The sequence below is a fragment of the Caretta caretta genome, chromosome 6 (genome assembly GCF_965140235.1).
Source record: "Caretta caretta isolate rCarCar2 chromosome 6, rCarCar1.hap1, whole genome shotgun sequence".
In the NCBI taxonomy this organism is placed as follows: domain Eukaryota; kingdom Metazoa; phylum Chordata; order Testudines; family Cheloniidae; genus Caretta; species Caretta caretta.
In genome coordinates, this window is record NC_134211.1 from 27,281,127 (window position 1) to 27,306,054 (window position 24,928).

Below are 24,928 nucleotides of genomic sequence, written 5' to 3' on the forward strand. Positions count from 1 at the left end.
GCTCTGTCTGCGTCGGGCAGATCTGGACGGTAACCCACCTCGATGTGTTTCTGGCCCTGGAGAAGAGAAATGACCCCTCCCGCCCTTCACTTCCTGACCAGCTTGTTTTATTATTGGGATCATAGAATCATAGAATCATAGAATATAAGGGTTGGAAGGGACCCCAGAAGGTCATCTAGTCCAACCCCCTGCTCGAAGCAGGACCAATTCCCAGTTAAATCATCCCAGCCAGGGCTTTGTCAAGCCTGACCTTAAAAACCTCTAAGGAAGGAGATTCCACCACCTCCCTAGGTAACGCATTCCAGTGTTTCACCACCCTCTTAGTGATCTTTGAGGTTTGCCTGGAGCTGGGGTAATGCGCTTAGCTGTCAGCCCGCTTCTAGGAGAAACAAGTTATTTTTGAAGTACAAGTTAAACGTGAGAAATCGCTCCGGAGTTGTTTTGTGTCCGGAAGAGAAGCCTCCCAAATCCCAGTTCTCTCTCCGCTGGGTTTGCAGCGGGGTGAACTCGGGGTGGTTTCCAGTTCAGGACTGGAGCTGAGCTGAGCTGCCAGCCGGGCTGGTACAATGCGGACCCCAGGATCGCCAACCCCCGGCCTCCCTTTGCCCGCGACTGCCCGCCGGCCTTTGGAAGGGCCAGGATCAAACAGCCCCGGGCCCCCTTGTACCGCAGGTGAGTCACTTCCCGCAGCGCTGTCGCTGCAAACGGCCCCGCGGGGCGTGGGAGTGACGCCTCGCCAGGGGCGGATCCACTCCCCGGGGAGCGCCTCTCCCGTGGGCCCTGCGCGGGGGGGCGCCCCTGCCGGTCCGCGACTGGAGTGGCCCTGACGCGCCCTTTTTTCTATTTGCTTTGGTAGGAGATTAGGAAAGGCTCTTCCTGCCCCCCCTGCGCCCCCCCCTCCTGCCTTCGCCCCGCATAAATAGCCCGGGAGCCGCGGACGGTCACAGATCTAGGATCCCGAGCTGCACGCCCCGGAGTCGCTCCTCCGGCACCATGTTGTCCAGTCGAACGGAGGGAGCCCGCAGGGGACTGTCCTTCGACTCCATGAACTCCAGCTTCGAGGAGAACCAGCTGAATAACGAGGTAGGGGAGCCCTGGGGCGGCGAGCAGTTTGTGCGGCACGTGGGGATCAGCCCTGGACACCTATCTCCCCCCCACCCACCTTCAGGCAGCCGCTCCAGGCTGGTGGGTTCAGGCTGATCTCAGCTCGTTGGGAGAGCCCAGTGGCGTTTGGCGACCGCTTAGTTGACTCTTGTGGCGTATTAAATATCCCCAAAGTATCCTAACGGCATCGGGAGGATGTTTGTGGTTCAGTAACCGCTAGTGAGAGCTTCTGCTTTGCTTCCCTGCTGGCAATGTCAGTGTTTTGTCTCTCCTGTTTTCTGGGCAATTCGTAAAACTCAGATCTCAAAGGGACAGATGAGATCTAATGCAGTCCAGCTAGACCAGTGGTTCTCAGCCAGGGGTACGGGTACCCCTGGGGGGTACTCAGAGGTTTTCCAGGGGCTACATCAACTCATCTAGATATTTACCTACTTTTACAACAGGCTACATAAAAAAAGCACTAGTGAAGTCAGTACAAACTAAAATGTCATACAATGACTTGTTCATACTGCTTTATAGACTGTGCACTGATATGTAAGTACAATATTTATATTCCCATTGATTTATTGTAGAATTATATGGTGGAAATGAGACAGTCTGCAATTTTCAGTGCTAGTGACACTTCCATATTTTATGTCTGATTTTGTAAGCAAGTAATTTTTAAGTGAGGTGAAACTTGGGGGTAACACAAGACAAATCAGACTCCTGGAGGGGGTAGTCTGGAAAGATTGAGAGCCGCTGAGCTAGGCCATCAAGCTGTCTTTCTGCAGTATGATCACATTTGAACAAACCTATAAACCCTGTGTATGATTGAAACCACTTCCAACCAGGGGGCGATGCAACACCCCTAGCACCTCTATTTCCAGCACCTATGCTCTCATGCTACGAAAATACCGCATAAGTCTCCTGATGTTTGGAACTACCATGAGGAAAAGGTGAGCTGGGCTGTCCGTCTTAAGAGTGCATCGGGGACTTATTGGAGCCAGCACTGGGAGGGCTGGCTTAGGAGGTAATAGGAGATTTACCTCTGCTGAACCTGCCCTTGATGTAAGTAGTTTGAACACCCTTTCCTTGAGATCTGGAGCAGATTAGGAAAGGCAGAGGCTCCATATTAGTTCAGCACTAACATCTGCCCTTCACAAACCAGATCTGAATAAATTAGGCAGCTCTGCTCTAGAGCCATCTAGCCCCTTTTTCCACCACACCAGGGACAGGATCAGCCGTGTCCCACACCCAGTTGACATTTGGCATGAGGTGGGCAAGCCTATCTAAAGCCAGACAAGACGCACCAGTTTAAAGCAGCGGTTTTCAACCTGTCCCATTACATCAGAGGAAAGTTTGGGGGTACCACTGCTCTCTACCCATAAAGTCTAACATGAGCGTGTTCCCTGGCCACCTGCTCCTGGCCCCTCTCTGGGGTTGCAAGAGCCTCAGCTTCAGAGCTCATGCATGGAAAGCATAAGGGGATAGGGTAGTGCCTTGTCTTGGGATTCATAAACATAAAAGGCCTGTTTGCACCCCAAACAGTCAGTTTCACAGCCGTTTCATTAGGGATTAGAGATGTCTCCCCACGGGTATAACACGAAGCCAATGAATTCTTGAGCCTGATTTTCAGTCGTTTGGAATAAACGACCTGCTGACATTTTACTTCCTAATGGGATTAAGACAAACACCCTGGGGGCATTTAATAACTCCCCATTTAATCTTAGCAGTGCCCGGGTCCCGCTCTATCTGCACAGTCACCTACAAGATTAAGGTGGATTTCGCTGAGCCCTTTTCAGCCCCACTGAGAAACTCTATGGGCCTGTGAATTACACAAAGTGGCTATGGCCCACTGGACTAAATTGTGAGCTCGGGATTACCTTTCTAATGTTAAGACTGCTGAAAACATGGGGAACCCCCCCACTCCATCTTCTTGTTTGCCAGCAGTTCTGCCATTGCTCTCAGGGTATTTTCATTTTTAGAAAAAGGAATCTGGAATTCTTGAATTTTTGGTCCAGATTCTGATCTCAGATACACACCAGTGTAAATGCTCAGTAACTCCACTGATGTCAGTGGAGTTACTCCAGATTTATGCTAGTGTACCTGAAATTGGAACAGGACCTGTTTTTGCAAATTGTGCTTGTGTCTGAATAGGAAGGAAAACATTTAGCTAAGCAAGTAACATTCAGAAACATGAGCAAATGAAATACAGGTAGCATAGAAGTTACTTTTGGCTATGTGAGTGTGTGAGAAAGAGAGAGATCTGTTTCAGGAGGGGAAGAAGAAGAAGAAAGGGGGAAAAAACCCTAAACAAGAGTAACTTGTTTTAAAATGTGTCCGAGCATAGCGGATGAAACAGGCAGTTATCTGGGCAACGTCTGATTGCCCTTAAGGGTATTATTCAGTATTCAAATGAGGTTGAAACTTTATTCCATTACTATCAGAAACAATAGCTTTTCCATGTCCAACAGATATTTCAGGAAGCCAAAGTAACCAAAATATGAATTGTATTGCAGAAGCTGGCCAGCGATGATATTTTGTTTTCCAGAATTAGGTCACATGAAAATTTTAAGCAAGGGTCCAATACCTTCCCTATCAGGTTGCATCCAATCATGGTCACCCAAAAGAACATTCCTTCATGCTTATTTAATAACAAACATGTTTAAAGGAAACTGAGGAAGTAACCTGCAAATCAATACTAATCGAGGGGAGGATTAAAACATTAATTGCCCATCAAGTTATATTCTCACGTAAATTTGTCTGCCTAAATTACTGTAGGCCCCCCAAACACGGCTTTATAATGGAAATGCTGCCAGACCCTTAGTTTTACTTATGTTAGTGATATTATTGTGATATGAAAAATACAACTGGGCGGGATCATGTACTCCTACTGCACTCAATAGCAAAAGGCTCATCGACTTAAATGGGGGCAGAATTGTCCCCCTCTAACGTTCCCAGTTTACACTGTAGCCAAGTATGAATCTTATTTTTCCTTTAAATGCATGTTTAAGGAGAGCTTAAACCTGCTCAAAGCCACACAGATTCTAAGGCGCAATAGGTAACTCAATCAGCAGTAATTTACATTCACTATTCTATTTTAACAGGGTTTTTTCTCATCATTTCAGCTGTACAGTTAAAGGCTTAAAAAGATGGTTATAATTTAGAAGACTATATTTAGATCTGTTTACACCCCAGTCTCCCACACCAAAAGTAAATTAATAAGACAAAAACCCTACCCCAAGAAGGGGTTTTACCTGAAAAGGGAGAAGTGCTGGAGATTCAATGAAGTCTAGTGGGGACTTTACTATGATTTTTTATTTTACATAGAAGGCACTCAGATACTACAGTGATGGACAGCAGTATAAAATTCTCAGATGGATGGACGTTGAGTGTGCATTTTCATTGAGATTTAAGTCCTATCAAAGGCTAATTGTTTAATAGATCACTGTTACTACATTATTAGATAAAGAAAATAACAATGAATTGGGGGAAAAAGTACCATTTTACATTTTCAAAATACCTTTTTCTTGCCTTCAGGCTCATATTCTGTGTAGAGACTGGCAGGTAGAGCAAAGAGAAGCATTTTTAAAATATGTATTCTAGTTAAATTATAAACTATTAAAATCAGTTGTTGCAACTATGTTACCATATTTTAATCAATAATTCATGCAGAGATTGGTTATGGTTTGTACCTTAACAGGAATAGTCTTAAAACACGAGGCCCAATCCTGCTCTGCTGACGCCAGAGGCAACAGAACAGGATTGGGTCCCATGTTGTCTGCTAGTTTTCTCTAGAATTATGACCCAATTTTGCAAGGTGATGTGTCCTCAACAGACCTCCCACTGAGCTGATTTTAATGGGAGCTGAGGCTGCTCATCATATCCCAGTTCCCATTAAAGGGCTCAGCACCTTGCACGATTGGGCCCATAATTCACAAAGGTGAGCACCTGCATAGGAATTTTTTTTAATGGGGGTTTCTACCTTCTTTTGCCTCTTAATGAGGTGTAAAAAGGCTTGACAAATTATATTTTTAAAAGTATTTGTTCTGACTTTTTTGGTTTTTTACTGTAGAAGTACAAGGAATGTCAAGTCTAGTCGTCACTGGAGGACTTGGGTTTTTTTTGGCTATTTATTGTGAGGTCCTTCCCCCCCCCTCCATTCCTGATTGAATTACATGGCTAGAGGGTTATGCAGGTTTTTACTTTCTGCTCTGAAAACTGAACATTTTATATTTAACCTAAGTGTTACTGTAAAAAAAAAAATGTATATATATTAGCTTTCTCTCACTTCCCATTCCCTGCAAAGGAGTGCACAGATGCTAAGAGGAAAAGAAAAAGTGACTGACCAGGCAGAGGTGAATAGGCGGTGCAAGGAAGAACTGGAATGCTTGTGGTGTAGAATAGCTATTCTCTTCTATGCTACCATTTTGTTTCTGTCCTGGGGTTGCAGCAAAATGGTGGCTGCATTTACTCAGACCTCCTTCGCCATCCCGTTTTTTGTTCATTCTGTACAACATTATTATTGGAAGTCAGTGGTCACCACTGGCTTTTTCATCACGCAACGTATGCATACAGAAGAATCTGTATTCTAGAGATCTGTGAATTTTTAGTATTCCAATTTCTCTTCTCTTCTCCCCCCACCCACCCCAGTTTTGCAAGATGGAGACACTCTTCAGAAAGTACCCATTACAATATAATACATTCTTTTCCTATGCTTTCTATATCCCAGTCATATTATGCTTTGTATGCTACATAAATTGATCCTAAATATGACATTGTTGTAACTAGGTCAATATGAAAAGAGAAAGTATTAGTGTTCATTTGTAATTACAGTTTGTGGTCAGTTGCACATCTTACAATATCATTTATAACTATGTCGAATTTCAGAATAAGGTGGTGCGTTACACTGTATAAAATGATTTTGCTGTCTGACAGCTTTCGCTCTCAGACAATGCCATCCCACTCTGTGTATCCACAATACAGACCCATATTCTTCACTTCTAACTTCAACTGTAGTGTTGCTGGTGAAGGACGTGGTCTGAAAATGGAAATGTGGGCCTCTGTGTTTGAGAATACCATGTTAATGCATGTGAAAGGTTATTAAATTTTCCTGTCTGTGCAGTATATGATACTACTCCCCAAACACCATAACTTGAACAGGTCCCTTTATGGATCTGATCCAGATCTCACTGAAGTTAATTGAAAGAGTGCAATTGCCTTCAGAGGACTCTGGATTAGACTCTCTGGTCCAATTTCAGCAAAGGACCTAAGCATGTGCTTAAGCCCCAGTGACTTGAATGCACATTCTTGAGTGTTACGTCGAATCAGACTATGGGTATGTCTACACGACAAGTGCTACTGTGGCACAACTGCAGCTATGCTGCTATAGTGCTGTAGTGTAGACACTTACTACAGAGATGAAGGGTTTTTTTCCATCACTGTAGTAAATCCACGCCCTCAAGAGGCTGTAGCAATTCTTCCATTGACGTAGTGGTCTCTATAGTGAGGGTTAGGTCAAACTACATCTTCACAGCCCTGAATAATGCAGCATGATTGATCTACATTTTAGATGTAGACAAGGCTTGAGTGCTGAAGTCTACACCATTATTCAAAATCAACATTCGTCATATAGTAAAGAATCTTTAGTGGCGCCCAGGGGCCTGATCCGAAGCCCCTTGAAGTAAATGGGAATACTTCCATTGAGTTCAGTGGGCTTTGAATCAGTCCCTAGCAAAGGGGATAACACCTGCATGCTCCAAACTAATGCATATAATTATGAAAAATAACCCAGTTAATTGTTTTCTGCTCATATGCAGCTTGGCTTTCTCTGATAGAGTACCCATTACTTTCTCTGTAACCTAGAACTCTAGCGTCTCTAAATATATGTACCTGCTTCTGTTCTTTTTCAGTACTCACTCTTTGGGAAACACAAATCCTAACGGCTTTGCCCTGATCCAATCCCACCCTTCTGCTTGTGGCCTAGCATAAATCCTGATTCTACTAGAGTCATTCATTCCAATTTTCCTAATCTTATCATTTGAAAAGGCCATCTGTGTGCAGATGAGGTAGTCCACTTGAAGCAATGTGTGCCAAAATTAGCTGGGGCAAGTCCAACGTATGTCAAATAGAGATGATCCACCCATAAAAAAGTTTACTTTGCCAGAAGTGATAATGGGATGCTATTTATAGATCATATGAGCTTGTTTTCTGTCTAGAGGTGGTGTCTGTCCCTGGATCTTTTTTAATCCATCTTGAAATAAGCATTCTCATCTTGTTTTCAGCAAAATGTCAAATATTTTGCCACTTCAAGCAACCTGCTTAATGTACCATCACTTAATACACAACATTCCTTAATTCACCATCAGAGAAAGGGAAATGAAGCAAAGCAGGAGCTACAAATGGGATGGGGGAAGAAGGCAGAGGGGGAATAAAGACATTTGAAGATCAAAATGTCATGCCAATTGATATATCTGAAAGCTTTATACATAAAACTTGCCAGAGACTAAACTGATCAGAGATTGTTCTGAGACTTACATGTCAGAGCATGATTCTGATAGTTATTTTAAAGCATATAGCAAGGAATTCTGAGAAGAAATTATATGGCTTTATTAATCAGATTATACCTAAGTTCCTAGTTAAGGGATTTTATTCAACATATAATTCTGGTTCCTTTAGGTTTTTGTTTGGTTCCTTTGTAAAAGTAGTCGCTTATGTCCAAACAGCAATTCTGACTCAGGGATACAGAATGGAGAGGAACTCCCAGTGCTAGGATATTAGGACTTAATGCTGCTCCCGTTGAAGTCAATGAGAGTCCTTCCATTTGTTGACTCCAATGGATTTTGGATGAGGCACTCTAGCTTTTCAAGTTTGTACTTAACCCCTAGAAAGTATCACGCTAACCCTTATTACTTCTGTGAATCATTTATTTTTAATTATAAACTATACTTTTATGAAATATATGCATTGTATCCTGCTGAAGAACTACCAAAGACCTCCCAAAAGGGTCCACATTGATTTTTTTTTAAACCCTATATTAATCCCCAGTTCTGTGAAGACTTGTATATGTTCCTATCTGTATGCATGTGAGTGTATATAATGATTTGAATGGCACCTTATATTTGCAATTGCTCCATCAAAATGTGATATTCCTGCACGGAGAGCTGTAGCATATAAACTGCACAGGAGTCTTTATAGCTTATTATTATTCAACAAATCTATATTTTCTTATTTGCTTTTAGTTAAATAAGTCGAATTACACAATGGTTGAAGACAATAAAGAGAACAAAGACAATTCAGCTGAAAGAGGTAGAGCGGCTGTTATTTTTTCCTTAAAGAATGAAGTTGGAGGACTTGTAAAAGCGCTAAAACTCTTTCAGGTATGTAGTCCTCACATTTCTACAGCTTTTTATTTTTTTTAATGTAAGTGTCATTTTGGCACCCAGCATAATTTATTTCCCTTAGTAAGAAAAGACCCATAATAAACTCTGAATGCAAAAATTGTGCCTGCAAAATTAGAGGCTGCGTTGATACCCCTCAAAAACGGGGCCCTGTCTCCTGCTCCCACTGAAGTCCAGAGAGTTTTGTCTTTAATAGGAGAAGGATCAGTACGCTTGGCCTTTTAGAAGGGATGGATCTGAAATAATAACCCCCCTGATCAGAATACTCCAGATCTGAACTCTACTGCAGCTCCCCATTTCTATGATGGGATGAATCAAAACCCCACATCTGCAATGTTTCAAAGGTTGGGAAGTTCAGCTCTGAACTCTGTGGCTTCAGCCTATGGGTATTGCTTGCTGTGTTTTCCCCTGAGTATGCTCCTCTTTGTGACAACTATCCTACATATGAAGGAAGACTGAATTAACTCTTTTCCAGATCACCAATGTCATTCCTTTATCAATGGAAGAAGTTGCATTACCATTGAGCAAGATGAGATACCCCAGGCTTTGAGCATACCGTCTATACAGCACACTGAACCATTGGGGAGTAAGTGGGTTAATACTGCTCTCCAATGTGTCCTTGCATAATATTACTACTAAGAGAGGCCTATTCATTCATTTTATGAAACATTGTTAAGAAATATTCTTTCAGATAAAACAAAAGTTAATGATACTATTGAAAAATTATCATTTTCACTTTTTTTTATTTTTAAGAGTAACAAACATTTGTTGACTTGATTGGCAGACAGTGATTTATAGTGACTCAACTGCTAATCAACTATACTAGTTAATTAACCTGCAGATTTTACGCTTTCATTAGCCAGTGGAAGGTTTGCTAGAATAAGGACTATGGGATTTGGTTCACTTTATTATGCCGCTCTGTGCTTAAAAATTTTAAATAAAATGTATTTTACTATAGTTATAAATTATAATGGTATAGATTTGATGAGTCAAACAATGAAATCATGGAGAGAGTCCTCAATAAGAGACAAGAAGTGAGGTATATATTAGCACAAATCAATATGGCTTCATGCCTGGAAGGTCGACGGTAGTTGCAGTTTTGAACTGAGACAGCTAGTGGATAAATTTAGAGAGGAAAGGAAATATATTCACATGATGTTCATTGTTCTGGAAAAGGCTTTTAACAGAGTTCCAGGATAAAATGATACCAGAACTTTATGTGCAGCATGTTCAAGCCACGTATATACGTGCAACAGCAATAGTCAGAACTTCTAGTGGTGAAACAGACAAGCTATTGGTTAAGGTGGTGGGAGTGAATCAGGGATCAGCACTGAGCCCTTTCTTGTTTATCCTTCTCTTGGATACCCTTACAAAGAACATGCAGAAGGAGGCACCTTGGTGCACATTGTTTGCAGACGATATCATTTGACTCAGTGAGGAGCAAGTTAGTATAGAAGAGGAACTTGATAAATGGAAGGATGTGTTGGAGAGACATGGGCTCAAAATAATCAGAGGAAAAACAGAGTATATGGTATGGAATTTCAGTAATGTGAACACTGAAGAATTATCATTGAAACTAGATGGGTAGACAATACTGAAAACACAAAGTTTCAAGTATTTGGGGTCCAGAATCCAGGGAAATGGTGGACAAAATTAGAGATAGGATAATAAATGCTTAGCTCCAATGGAGAGAGATAAATGGTGTAGTATGTGACAGGAAGATACTAGTAAGATTAAAAGGGAAAGTATACAAAAACAGTGGTCCATCCAGTTTTAATGTATGGCACTGGGCACCAAAGAAGAAACATGAGCAAATGATCTGTTCCACAGAATGTGAATGTGGAGATGAATGAGTGGTGTAAGCAAGAAAGACTCCATGAGGAATGTGTATGTTAGAGACATGCTCGAAATAACACCCATAAATGAAAAAATGAAGTAGTGCAGGCTCAGACTGTTTGGTAAAGCAAAGTCCCAACAACTACATGGGGAAGAGAATCCAACAGATCAAGGCTGAAGGAAAAAGGCAAAGGCTGACTGAAGAAGGAGTGGTTGGTTGGAAAGAAGGAAAAGGAAGGAAGACATTTTAACATGTGGGGTGATAGAGAGAGAGAGGACCCCATTTGATGGGATTAATGCAAGAAGAGGAAGACATTTCTACCATACTTCTAAATTAAAATTGAGGAAATAAAAGCACCCCTCTTTCATTTTCTATGACATGGGGAATTTTTTTTTTAAAATAACCATTCCTTATCTTTTTTTTAATAAGCAAGCTGCTATTAATAGGTCTGTTTACCTAAAGAGACTTCACAGAGATAATGTTAAGCAGTAGAATATTGGCTTGGCAAGCAGTGCAGATTATCTAATCAACCTGGCTTAAAACATTTTTCTTATAAATAGGAGAAACATGTGAATCTGATGCACATCGAGTCCCGAAAGTCAAGGCGAAGAAATTCAGAGTTTGAGATCTTTGTGGACTGTGATAGTAACATGGAACAACTGAATGAGATCTTCCACCTGCTAAAATCCCACGTCAATATTGTATCCATGAACCCCACAGATAATGTCACTGTGCAGGAGGATGGTAAGTATGGAGGGATGTTCTAGCAAAACTACACATGTGGAAGAGGATATTGTGCTACTTTCTAATGAGTCAGTTTTCAATCCTTTTATGTCAGGTATTTGGGAACTAATAAAACAAGGAAATAGGGTGAAACAAAAGGTATGTTCCATTGAAAGCTATAAAATGAAATGCTCAGATTGTGAGTTGGCATACCTTCATTGAAATCAGTGGGGCTATGTTATTCACACCAGCTCAGAATATGGTCCATCACTTCAGTCAGCGCAAGGTATCCCTTCCTACACTTCACACTCTGTAGAGATCCATCTTGTGCTCCCCCAGTGGAGATGGTTCCATGTTCTATTCTCTGTGTAGAGATTCTCTCTGGTGCTCTTCCTCCCAGGCAGAGATACACACCTTATGAATCCCTTCTTGCTCCAGAGGATGCCCCTCTTGTTTCCTTCTGACTTCCTTTCCCACATCAGGATGGTGAGCCTGGATTAGTGCTGGGCTCATACAAACCAGGAAAATGCTTTAAAATATCAATGAAAGAGTCTTTTTATTTTCTGGTTCCAACGTTCAGGGGAGGTGAGATCCACCCCAGAGTGCAGGTTGCAGAGGACACCCTCATCCTCTTAATTGCCTCTTGAGTTCACTTGTTGCTGCCATAGCTAAACTTGAAACAGGCATTTCCTCTTTTAACCCACTGATTTTATTAATGACTTTGTGGATTTCATTGTAACAGAACTGCTGCAGTTTCCTTACATAGGGTTTGGGAAGCTGCAGATTGGGTGAACTGAGACCCTGCCCCTGCTGAGCTCTGCATAGGTCAGCACTTTGACTGAGGGCCTGGCTGAGGGACAGGCGGGTGGCCAGTGGGTCCAGGACTACAGAGATGCAGTGGTCACGGCAGCCCTCCACGTTTAGGTTTGTACACACTGTTCTGAGCCAGGAACTGGAGTGATGGCCACAGCAGGGGGGTCCTGTGTAACTCCCTCACACAGGGCATGATTCTCTACCACGCTGCATCCTGGGTGCAAGATGGGTGTAAAATGCTGTCATTCTGATTTGATGGAGCTTTCCACCTATTTTGCACTCATGTTGCACTGGTTGAAATGATTGCGTGAATTTCAGGGCAACCGGAGTATCAGACTTCTAGTCTTTGCTCAGTTGTATATTACTACACAAGGTGCAGGGCAATGGAGAATAGGGCTTGTAGCTTCCCTGGACAACACCCATTTACTCTGGCTTTATACAGGGGCAGGAGTTGAACATAGCCCAGCTGACAGGGGAACAAAGGCTCTCTTGGGCTAAGCAAAGCCGAGTCTGTAATAAACAATGACATGTCCCTTTAAGGCTGCAGGGCTACTGTAGCTGAGAACCCCAGACTCAGTCAGAAAAGCTATTAACATTGACGAGCACTTCTTTCTCCTTATTAGGGAGGCAGTGTGGTTCAGTGGTCTGGGCTCTACAGTAGGACATGGGAGACCTGGGTTCTCTTCCCACTCTGCTGTGAAAATCACTTCACTGCCTCTGTTTCCCTTTCCACCCTTTGTCTGTCTCTTCTAAAGCTCTGTAGGGCAGGGACTATCTCTTACTATGTGTTTGTACAGCACATAACACAACGTGCTGAGCTGGGGCCTGGAAGGTGCTACTGTAATACAAATAACAGCGAGAGAAAATCCATTTAAGCTCCAGGCCTTTCGTTAACCATTTTCTCCCCCTATTTTTATGACTTAATGCTCTTTAAATAGAGTGTTTTAGTGACACAGGAGGAAGTGTTAGATGTTGTGCTGGTGCCAGATAGGCAGAAGACACCCCCATCCTCTCAATAGCCTCTTGAGTTCACTTGTAGCTGCCATAGCTAAAGCTGAAACAGGCATTTCCTCTTTTAACCCACTGGATTTTATTAATAACTTTGTGGATTTCATGCATTCCTTAGACATGGAGAATACCCCCTGGTTTCCTAAGAAGATCTCAGATTTGGATAAATGTGCGAACCGTGTTCTGATGTATGGGTCTGAATTGGATGCCGACCATCCAGTAAGTAGCTTCCCTGCTATTTGTAACAATGAGTGAAGACAGATCAGTTTTTGCCCTATAAGAGTGGCTTTGTGGTTTTGACTGTGTCACTCTGGGACTTATTCCTGGTGCCCTTGCTCAGGCATGGCTCTCATTGACCTCAGTTCTGCAAGCTTTAAATGGAGTCTTGCCTGTGTAGCAACTGCAGGGTTAGGTCCTGAATACTCAGACAAAAGGAATGCTGTTTTGAACTAGATTTATTTTTCCCCTAAAGTAATGACACCCTAGTTTTTCCCCACCCCTCCCCAAATAAAGAAAACAAATCGAAAGGATATAATTTCTAATATTCAGAGCAATCAATTAAATAACCAATTTAGTGTAATGCTTTGAAAAAGGAATCCTTATCTACAGAATATACTTAAATCAAGAGTTATGTGCATGAAGTTGCTGATCTCTGTTTTAAATTGGGGGATTTATTTATTTCATAGACTAACAACCGCTAACAGGCTCCTATTTTGACCATTTATTTTCCCAGGACATGCTTTTACAATAGTGTTTTCTTTGTTAATAAGCTTATTTATTACAGAGATGGAAATGTGTATTACTTTTTCTCCACACATAGGGTTTCAAAGACAATGTTTATCGTAAGAGGCGAAAGTATTTTGCAGACCTAGCTATGAACTACAAACAGTAAGTATGACTCTTTGCAAAACAAGTCTCTTGCTTTGGAATAATGAGGTGGATAAAATAAGTAGTTCTCATTCACCAGGTCAGATCTCCAGGCCTAGCTGAACTGTGTTTGGTATAGGAACCAGGGTGGGAGGAATAGAAAGGTTGATCAAAGCCACCTTACTATTCCCAGGATTTCAGATAGGTCTGAGTATCAAACTATAATTTAAAGCTAGCTATTTATGCCGTCTAGAGTGGTCGCAATGGGATGGCTCCACCAGCTGGGAATAATTGGACTGTAGTGATTTCTGACTTAACCCTCTCTCACTTATGGTCACTCCTCCATCTTGCCTAGGAACACACACTGTAACTGAGAGAGTGGGGAACACATGCTGTAGAGCTGGCTATACCAGCTTCATGATTACCCTATTAGGGCAGATCTCTATCACCTTTGTGCCACCGGAGTGGGGCAAAGACGTTGAGGTCAGAATCTAGCCTGCTGACTGATAACTATAAATGAAGCAAGAAAATAATCATTATTCTAGTTTCTTGTTCAAAATAGTGCAGTGTCTGGTTCATAATAGGGCATTAGCTACAGTGGTTTAGAAGTGCACAGTGAAATGAAACTGAAAAGGGCCTTGTGGTATTTAGGACCCCACAGTGGGCTCTCCTCGAGTCAGATACATTAATGACTTAAGTGCTATAATTTGACTCTGAGCATACTTTTTATGTTGTTCCCTATCTGGGTTTAGATGTCAACCCCCTCCACTGGGAATGACACAGAAATGTTATAAACCTGTAATCACAGCAGCATACACTAATGCAGGGGTTCTCAAACAGGGGGTCGCGAGGGTATTACATGTGGGGTTGCAAGCTGTCAGTCTCCACCCCAAACCCCGCTTTGCCTCCAGCATTTATAATGATGTTAAATGTATAAAAAGGTGTTTTTAATTTATAAGGGGGATCGCACTCGGAGACTTCCTATTTGAAAGGGGTCACCAGTACAAACGTTTGAGAACTACTGCACTAATGGAATCAGCAAGCACCGCATAAATCCAATAGTCTGCAACATTATTGTGTTGATACATTTCAGAGTAACAGCCGTGTTAGTCTGTATTCGCAAAAAGAAAAGGAGTACTTGTGGCACCTTAGAGACTAACCAATTTATTTGAGCATGAGCTTTCGTGAGCTACAGCTCACAAGCTGTAGCTCACGAAAGCTCATGCTCAAATAAATTGGTTAGTCTCTAAGGTGCCACAAGTACTCCTTTTCTTTTTGTGTTGATACAGTTATCTTTGGGAGGTTAATTTCTATCATGTTTGTTAGTCAGGCCCTGAAATCGCTATTGGTAAAATCATGACACAGCATTCCGATTACCCTCAATGGGTTTTGACTCAAGTCCTCACAATAGTCCAGTTTAATCAAGATCCAGAAGGCTAATGTGAGGTGATAGGCTAGGTTTAATACATTCTGACAGATACTCATGGTTTTTCTAGAAAAGCATGATTTTCACATGGCAAATGAACATTTAGATGCTTAGATTTATCATGATGATAACTGAGCTCATTATTTTTCCTTTCCTTTCCTTTCCTTTCCTTTCCTTTCCTTTCCTTTAAAGAAATTGAAAAGGTAATGAAGACTAGTAATATACAGGTTGAGGAAAAATTTTACATTCTTAGGTCCTGATCCTGCAAAGTCTTATGCAAGGGTTGAACTTTTTACTCCCAATGTTAAACACATATGGAACTCTTTGCAAGGTGTGGGCCTGAGTCCCTGAGCCAATTCCACTGACGTCAGTGGAAAGATTCCCATTGATTGACTTCAGTGGGAGTTGGATCAAACCCGTAGAGCGTAAGCTCTTCAGAGCAGAGACCACATCTAATCTTCCTGTGTATTTATAAATTATCTAATGCAACAGAGCCCTGATCCTGACTGGATGTTACAGCAACATAAATGTTAAATAATAACAGTACTAGGTAAATGAGTCATCCATTTCCAGAGCTATCCATTCTGAGCCATGACATCCTTTCTTTCTCCTTTCATTATAGTGGTGAGCCAATCCCCAAGATTGAATTCACTGAGGAGGAGATCAAGACTTGGGGCACTGTATTCAGAGAGCTCAACAAACTCTACCCAACTCATGCCTGCAGAGAGTACCTTAAAAACTTACCCTTACTCACCAAATACTGTGGGTACCGAGAAGACAATATCCCCCAGCTGGAAGATGTATCGCGCTTCCTGAAAGGTAATGTGCTAATTTCTCTGCTATACCAATGGGAGTTAAACACCTAGGTGCTTTTGAAAATCTCCCTTGATGCCTATCTGCATGTTTAGGCATCTATAAACCTTTAAAAAGCTGCCCCTCTGTCATCTGTGAATCACAGCCACTAGAGGGTGACATGCTCTCTCTCTCTCTTCATATTGGCACTACAAATTATAAGCAGTATTTAGCTACTAGATGGTGACTTCAGCAAGTACTATAATCCAATCAATATGGGGCACGGGTGCACATGTACATCGTGGGAAGACAGACAAACATCGTGTAACATTATAGAGATATGAATATTACATTTTTCTGTTGCATGCATTTTAAGGGACCTCTTATGCCCAGTATATACTTTTTTGTGATTAAAACAATACCCTGGGTATTATCTTGTTCCTGTGCCACATAACACTTTAAAAATAAAAGGACTGTATACAGCCACTGATGTCAGTGGAAGTTTTGTGTGGGGATCACATGATGTACATGACCTGCATGCTGTACATTTGAAAAGCACAGGGTCCAGTTTTAAAATAAATATCTGCCCTAAGAAGAGATCCTCTCTCCAAAAGAGAGAGGTGGTGGGTTTCCCATCACATGAAGTCCTTAAATCGAGACTGGATGTCTCTAGCTCTGTCAGAAGTTACAGACTTGATGCAGGAGTCATTTGGAGAAATTCTATGGTCTATGTTGTCCAGGAGCTCAGATTAGATTATCATAATGGTCCTTCCTGGCCTTAAAAGGTTTGAATCTATGAAAGCGAGTGCTCTGTAGTTCTGAACACAATACAATGAATCAAAGGAGAAAGAGAAAGGAATCATTACACAATGAGACCACATGCTATACTGACATGGACTGCAAGCAATGCTAACCGAATCATGAATAATACGCGAGTAAATCATAAAGGCAAACAGCAACCCTTTTGACATTTTCACCCCTCTCCCTTATGGTCCTTTATTACAGCTTTCCCTCTCCCCACCATTTTTATATATGTGGTATTATTGTTTTATATAATAGTGAAATCTGTGGGCAAGGCCAGCACTAAAGTGACTGCTGGAGTTTGTGAATGAGATGATTAGGCATTATCTTGGTAATTTTCAAATGTGGGAATTTTGATCATGGCTCATCTTTAGTTTTCCTCCTTGTCCTTGAGCAAAGCCATGCTGTGGTATCTAACCCAGAAGTAAGAGGAGAAACACAGTTTTGAACATCCTACAATTCTACACCACATTGACCTATGATTTATCTATTGCTTTTCAGAGCGCACAGGTTTCACCATCCGTCCAGTTGCCGGATATTTGTCACCCAGAGATTTCTTGGCAGGCTTAGCATTCAGAGTTTTTCACTGCACTCAGTATGTTAGGCACAGCTCGGACCCTCTCTACACCCCAGAGCCGTAAGTTGTTTTATTTCTGGGGAGAAGTCAAATATGTGCAAAAAACCTGTAGTTTATAGACAAAGTTTTTAAATCTGGGTGCCTGAAGTTTAGGCTCCTACATCCATATTCAGGCATCTGGGTAAGAATGGCCTGATTTTTCAAAGATACTGAGTGTCTGCATCTCTCATTGCCTTTAATGAGATTTTTGGATGCACAGCACTTCTGAAAACCAGGCAACTCCTTTCTTAGGTATGGTATTTTCAAAAGCGCCCAGTGTTGGCCTAACATTGCTCCTCTTGCTCAATGATAAAACTCTCACTGACTTAAATGGAAGCAGAGTTAGGCCAACATTAAGCAATTTTGAAAATCTCACCCTCGGCTCCTAAATATGGGTTTAGGAGCTTAACTTTGGGCATCCAGATTTGAAAATTTGGGCCTAAGTATTTTTTGTAGAGTTAATATGATGCAATCTAATACGAGAAATTTTTTTTTCTGTCATTTTGAGATTAAATCATTTTTCAGTGTTACAAAGAGTTTTCTTCGGAGACCATTGTATTCGTTGGATGGTGCTGCTTTTTCACTCCCTCAGCAAGAAAGAGCATCATCTCACAGCTTCTGCTTTGTTTCTTTTTCAGTGATACCTGTCATGAACTCCTGGGTCATGTCCCACTCTTGGCTGAACCCAGTTTTGCTCAGTTCTCCCAGGAAATTGGCCTGGCATCGCTTGGGGCATCAGATGAGGCTGTTCAAAAACTGGCAACAGTGAGTAGTATCTCAGTCTTTGGTGGTGATAATCCCACTTGCATTGCTCTCAGCATTTTACAGGGCTGATCCCACTCCCCTTGAAGTAGTTGGGAGATTTATCATTCATTATCAGCAGAAGCAAATCATTCACTGTATTGTCTGTTTCACTGGTTCTAAACTTTTTCTGTTCTGTAACTCCATAATAGAACAGAAGTGATATGAACTGAATGATATTCTCCATCTAGCCATAAAATAAGTGTCTCTGGGTATCATAACTTCCAGATTGAGAACCAATGGTCTGGTTCTTCTAAATCCAAGCCCTTTTACCTCTGGGATGAATTCCCACAATAATCTATTTCTTTATCCTTTAGAGTTAACCCAAAGGAAATATAGTTGTCATAGGATGCAATTAATTGTGTATCTTTACAATTTAGTAGTGAGAGGGTTTTCCCCTCAACAAATTAAAAATATATATATTGTGGGTGCCCCATGTCCAAAGTCTTCTGGATGTTTTGAAAGAAATTTTAAGAGGGAAAAAATAATTATAATAAACCGAGACAATGGGTGGATTTTTCAAAAGCACTCAGCTCTGGCCTATCTTTGCTCCCATTGCCTTCTATGGGAGCAGAATCAGACCAATACTGCTAACCACTTCTGAACTCCCCCTCCCCCAAATATACCTACACAAATCTCCAAGGCCAGCAAACTGAAATAAACATAAACTCCTTCAGACAACAGAACTAAAGAGAAAACAGGGAGCTTTGCTCTTTTTCATGCTCCTCTGGCTGACCTCATTATTTATCAGTTTTTTAAAAATTCGGTCGCTTCCAGTGCTTCTATTAAGCTGTCTCATGACAATTTCAACTGGATGGTTCAATGCATTTGTGTGGCAGGACTAGAGCTCAGACTAGATTCTGCTGAGATCAAAAGTCTCTGTGATAAAGGTGAGCCTAGGGTGTGGAATAGTAGCAGTAAACTCACTGGTCAGAACTGTCCAGCTCAGTGGTTCTTAACCTTTCTCATTCTGGGCCCCCTTCCACTTAGCAAAATGGGAAAAGCAGGGTAATTGTGACCCTCTGACATTTGCTCAAGACTCTATTAGGGGTTGTTACACCCAGCTTGATAACCCTTGGACTAGTTTGCTTGACTTACAAAATTTGCTGCACCGATTGTTGCATCTGTGTTGAAGACAGTTTTCTCCCCCCCCCCACTCCATTTCAATTCTTTTTTGTTTTCCTTCTGTATCAGTGCTACTTCTTCACCGTGGAGTTTGGTTTGTGTAAGCAAGAGGGACAGCTAAGAGTCTATGGGGCTGGTTTACTTTCTTCCATCAGTGAGCTCAAGGTAAGAAGATGAAAACATCCTCCCTTTATTTGCCCTCTTTGTTCTCACCTGATTTTTGTGGTAGTTTATTCAAAATATTGGGTGGAGTGAGTAGCTATGGCCAATGGCCCATTTCAAAACTGTGAACTGAAGCATCATATCTTTGGGAAGCATTTCTTCTGGAAGCTCCTAGAGCCAGATTTTAAAAGACATTTAAAGGTATTGATTTCAATGGGAGTTTGTACCTAAATACCTTTAAAAAACTGGCTCCTAAAGACCTCTAGGGATGATTCTGGTTAAGTGAAAAAGCATGGAACTAATAATTGGAAATTGTGTCTTTTGGTGTGTGCTGAGCCCTATTGCTCCCAGTAGTTTTAGATGGAGATGAATGTTCCCTGCATTTCTTAGAATCAGGTCAAAAGTAGATGTGTTTTAAGCATAAGGCTCGGCTTGTCAGACCAGATTCTGATACTGTTCTCATTGAGTAGCCTCTTGCTACATTTGCAGTCACGTTGGCTTCAGAGTTCAAGTATGCTGACTTGCTCACATAACAAGATACTACTCCTGTAAGTAAGGGGGGCAGAATGTGGCTCTTTAAGCATAGCCAGTTTCCTAAGGGTTAGCTGGTACTAATCTGCAGACACAACTCTTAAGAGCTGATGTGCTACAGAGATTTCATTTATGGCATCATTTTGTCCTCTTCAACACGCTGTTTATATCCTCCGTTTTCTCCTGTGGACTATTTTGGTGCTGATACTACTCTGACATGTGCTAATGTTAATATATTTGCTTCAATGCTTTATCTATTATCCAGCATGCTCTCTCTGGCAATGCCAAAGTCAAGCCCTTTGATCCTAAGGTGACCTGCAAGCAAGAATGCATCATCACAACTTTCCAGGAAGTCTACTTTGTTTCTGAAAGTTTTGAAGAAGCAAAGGAAAAGATGAGGTACAGTCTGTTGAATCTCGGTTATTACCTAAACCAGATTTATTCTGATGTGTGTGCACCAGCAAAAATTTCCTTTAATTTTTATTATCATGCTCTAATTTTAGCTTCCACTTGGTTGAAAAGCTGCTGTTCAATATTTCCTCTCTCTCCCCTGTATTATTATAATTATTTTATTGTTATTTTATTATGTCAATTGATGTGGTATCTGAGCACATCACACATATCAGAAAACATCAGTCTATAAATGCCCACAAAGGAGAGCAATGTTAACCCCGTCCCCGTTACCTATCCATCTCATGGGAAAGAAATCTGAGAAAGAGGAAAAATAAAAGACAAAGCTTTGGTTTAGAGACATCTGGCAAAGGTAGGGCCATAAAGATGATCTTTGCATCATGCTATGAAGGCAAACTGACCTGAGGTCTGATGGACTAACTTTCAGTGTCTGGAAGCCTCCACTGAGAATGGGTGCACCATCCTGGCCCTGCCAGCAAAAGCATCTCTGCTGATCTCAGCTCTCACAATGGGGTGGAATTCTCCCCTGTGTAGAGGGATGGACAAGGCCAAAGCACTCCTTGAGTTCCATTTTGAGGATTTAAGGAGGGGGGGGGGAATCAGATGTGCATAAGGTTTCTGTTGGCTCTGTGCACAAAGGAGAATTTTGCGCAGTGGGACATGAGAAAAGAAATGGTTTCTAAAGTAGCTAAGTCCCAAACCACATAGGCATTAACAGATTAAAAACAACAGCTTGAACTAGACCTAGAAACAGATGGGGTAATTTAGTGTAGTGCAGCGCACAGGTGTAACATGCTTAGACTGTACACCGCTACGTATGGGTTGGGAAGTGTGAATCCCAGTTTGTGTACATGTACCCACGCTAGCTCTGCTTGAGCTAGCAACCAAAAATAGCAGTGCATCTGTGACGGCATGAGGGGTGACTTGGGCTAGCTACCTGAGCAAGTGCCTGGGAGCAGGGTGGGATTGTACTCGGGGCGGCTAGCCCGAGCAGCTCCCTGTGCTGCCACAGATCCACTGCTGTCGATAGGTGCTAGCCTGAGCAGAGCTCGTGCAGGTATGTCTATGTGAGCTGAGAATCAGACCGCCCAGCTCAAAGACAGATGTATGCACTGACCCATTCCAATCAGCTGCATCTGCTGCAGGTTTTTAACTTTGGCTGCTCTTGCCCCAGACTATGAGGGTGAGTTCACCTGTCAATGTGAGAAGGAGGATCCTATAAAAGAAACACATTAATGGTTTAAACTGTTGGCTCATGATGAAAGAAATATCTGCTCTAAACAGCAGGTGAAACGCTGCTTTCAGTTACACTAGTATAAATCTACAGTAAATCAGTTGATGTCAAAGGACCTGATTCTGATCTCCCTTACACTGGTTTTATGAAAGTGTCATGCCATTAACTTCAATGGAATTATTCTGAACCAATGCAGTAAACAGTAATATCAGTGCAGAATGTAGCCCATAACTTTCTCCTGTGACATACAGCAGAGACAAAGTAGATGAGTTATTGAAGATCTAGTTTTAGCAAGCCCACTAGATAGGGCGCTGGACTGGGACTCTGGAGACTTGAGTTCAATTTCTGGCTCTGCCACTGACCTTCTGAATGACCGTGGACAAGTCACTTCTCTGCTGTGTGCCTCAGTTTCCCCATCTGTAAAATGGGGATAAGAATGCTGACCTCCTTTGTAAAGTGCTTTTAAATCTGATAAACGTTATATCAGTATTATATATATCTATATATATCTATATAGATATAGATAAAGCTAGGAATTATGAAGAAGAAAAAGTGGTTTAGCAAATGGGTTACTGATGCTGACTTCCTTGTGGAATTCATGCCAAGCTCCCTTAGACAAAGAGCGATGACTGGCTCAGGGACACATCTGGCTTTTTGTTGATTTAATTTGAAACACTGTCTCTCTTTTTTGTTTGTTTGTTTGTTTGAACAGAGAGTTTGCAAAAACAATCAAGCGCCAGTTTGGAGTAAAGTACAACCCATATACGCAAAGTGTGCAGATCCTGAAAGACACCAAGAGCATCGCAAGTGTGGTGAATGAGCTGCGTCATGAACTGGACATTGTCAGCGATGCCCTCAACAAGATGGGCAAGCAGCTGGGCATCTAACTCGGCCAATCCTCAGCCCTTTGCACTTAGCAACTCTCTTTTTTTTGTCCTGTTCTAGGCATGAAGATACCTGTTAGGTGCTATACATAGAAACCTCCTCTCTAATAACAGAAGAATGAATGACTAGTTGGGATAGTTACTTTAACTTGCATGTTTCTCTACTTAACACCCTTTGCCCTTACAAAATGTTTACGTGACCCCTCCAATCCCCCCCACTCCATAAACCAATCAGGAAAGAAATGGGCTGCATTCATCCTTGAGAAGCTGGTGTACAAATACAGAAATCACCATATTGGATCAGAACAGAGGTCTGTCTAGTCCAATATCCTGTTTGTGACAGTGGCTAGGCTCAGCTACTTTAGAAAAAGGTGCAGGAAACCCTGTGGTAGACAGCTATGGGATAATTTACCCCCTGGGAAAGCTTTTCCTCCTACCCTCCACTAGTAAGAGGTTGGTTTATGACCAACCCTGGCCCAGGGCCTCCAGTTCCTCAAAGTTCATCAGGAGAAAATTGCAGTGGTACAGGCCTTCCCCCCAAGAAGGGGATCTGTACTGATCTGGGAAATGATGTGATTGGGAGATGTACTGATTCTGAACATCCTCACTGGGTGGCAACCTCTGTTTGCAACATAAAGCTGCTGAATGAAATCCTGACTCCACTGAAGTCAATGGGAATTTTGCCATTGACTTTAATGGGGCCAGAATTTTACCTGTTGTCCCGGGAGTAGCATTTGAGGGAGGCCAGTATTGGTAACACCACCTTCCCTCTGCCTTGGGGAATGAATCCCACCAAGGTCATGGCAAGCCATGCTGGTGCAGGGAGCTGTAGTTTACATCTCTCTAATTCAGCTGGGGAGAATGTAGACCTGTGTCTAAAAGCATTTTGAAATGGCATTTCAGTATCCACAATAGTCTTACAAAGGTGATGGAGCCCAGTTCTTAAATAGCCACTGTCTAGTATCAGTTTATAGGGAAAACAAAAGTCCCTCTGATTACTCATTTGCATCATTGACCTTTCAAGATGCATTGTGATATGTCCCAATTCTTTTCTGTAGGGCCTGATCCTGAGGGGCACTGAGCACCCTGAATACCCATTGAGGCCAATGGGAATTGAGGGAGATGTTTTTGGCAGGATGAGGCCCTAAATCTTTGTAGCTCAGAGGTGTGTTCAAAGATCCTGTAATGAAAAAGAAATCTAAATAGAATTCTGCTGATGTGGGAAGCAGAGTCATGTGGAACTGGCAACGTGAAGCAGTAGTGAACTCTCCAGTTTTGTGAATGCTCAAGCATTGTGGATGTTTGCACTTAGTCACCCAGGGATAGTTTCTGCTCACTCTTAGAAGCTGCTCACTCTTAGAAATTAACGTCTGTAGATTAAATAAATACATTAAAAGGATATTATCAATTTTAGTAGGAAATCTGTGAAAGGCAGGGCAGACTTTTTAGCATGCTAAGAATTGAACCTTCACTACTCCAGGTGATAGGGGAATGTAGCTGTAAATATCTGTATATTCACTGGAATAATGGGATAAAATCATGGCCATATTGACGTCAATGGCAAAACTCCCATTGATTTGAATATAGCTAGGATTTCATCCCTGGATTCCTAAAAACAGGGTGTAAGTGAGACTTAAATATTGCAAATGTTCATTCTGGCCCTCTGCATAGTGGTGAATTTTACCCCAATAGACCATATGGGCGACATACATATTGAACATCTTAAAATATGCTATATTAAGAGAGACCTAATTTAAAATATTTTTTTCCTTTTAAAATCAGATCTGGATGACTTTTTTTAAACATTTAGGAAAGTCAGACCATATTTTTGATAAAAATTCATTTGACTTCTTAAATTACACTTTAAAATAACCTTTGGGAACCTCATGTTTTTAGAGAAGAATCTATTCAGTTTAAACAAGTGATAAGTGTGGATCTGTTTTGTCTGCTTATGTAGTATTGGTTAGTGTTAAGATATTGTTTGCTAAAAGTATTGGATTTTTATATTTTCAAATTATAATCAGAAGATTGTAATAAGTGTTACGTCAAATCTTAAATCTGTATTATGTACAAATTTCAATAGGAACAATTGGACCTATTAAATTTCTGCTAGATTTAATAATTCTAGTGTTTTATGACGGGGGAATTCTATCTGTATTATATGATGCAAAGATAGGAAAACGCTAAGTTAACATGTTTCAAGTGATGTCTTTTCAGGTTATAACCACATTTATATTTGGTTTTACCATATCCAAACCTGCTGGCTATGTAAAACAGTAATATAAATTTAAGTTTTTTTTAAATATTGTGGATGCTTTAAATGATTAAAAATTGCTGAATTGTTAGCATGAAATTCAATGTAAAAACAAAAATCCCTAACTCTACAGCCAAGCAATAAACATGACTACTTGTGA

At 41.5% G+C, this 24,928-nt stretch overlaps 1 protein-coding gene across 1 annotated transcript; it reads left to right on the top strand.

Annotated features, from left to right (window-relative positions):
* Positions 1–508: 508 nt before the first annotated feature.
* TPH1 (tryptophan hydroxylase 1) lies at positions 509–24,928 on the top strand. The gene is made up of 12 exons (XM_048855088.2): positions 509–672; positions 857–1,083; positions 8,325–8,462; positions 10,881–11,064; positions 12,983–13,083; positions 13,685–13,752; positions 15,780–15,976; positions 17,252–17,387; positions 18,005–18,131; positions 19,362–19,457; positions 20,251–20,384; positions 22,343–24,928. The coding sequence occupies exons 2-12, from the start codon at positions 994–996 to the stop codon at positions 22,515–22,517; spliced, it is 1,446 nt and encodes a 481-aa protein (XP_048711045.2). The 5' UTR covers positions 509–672; positions 857–993; the 3' UTR covers positions 22,518–24,928.

What these genes read in the sequence shown, in the direction of transcription:
- TPH1 (XM_048855088.2), top strand. Translation starts at nt 994, where the DNA reads ATGTTGTCCAGTCGAACGGAGGGAGCCCGCAGGGGACTGTCCTTCGAC. An exon ending in TGTCACTGTGCAGGAGGATG is followed by an intron (nt 11,065 to 12,982) that starts GTAAGTATGGAG and finishes TGCATTCCTTAG; the next exon opens with ACATGGAGAATACCCCCTGG. An exon ending in CTAGCTATGAACTACAAACA is followed by an intron (nt 13,753 to 15,779) that starts GTAAGTATGACT and finishes CTTTCATTATAG; the next exon opens with TGGTGAGCCAATCCCCAAGA.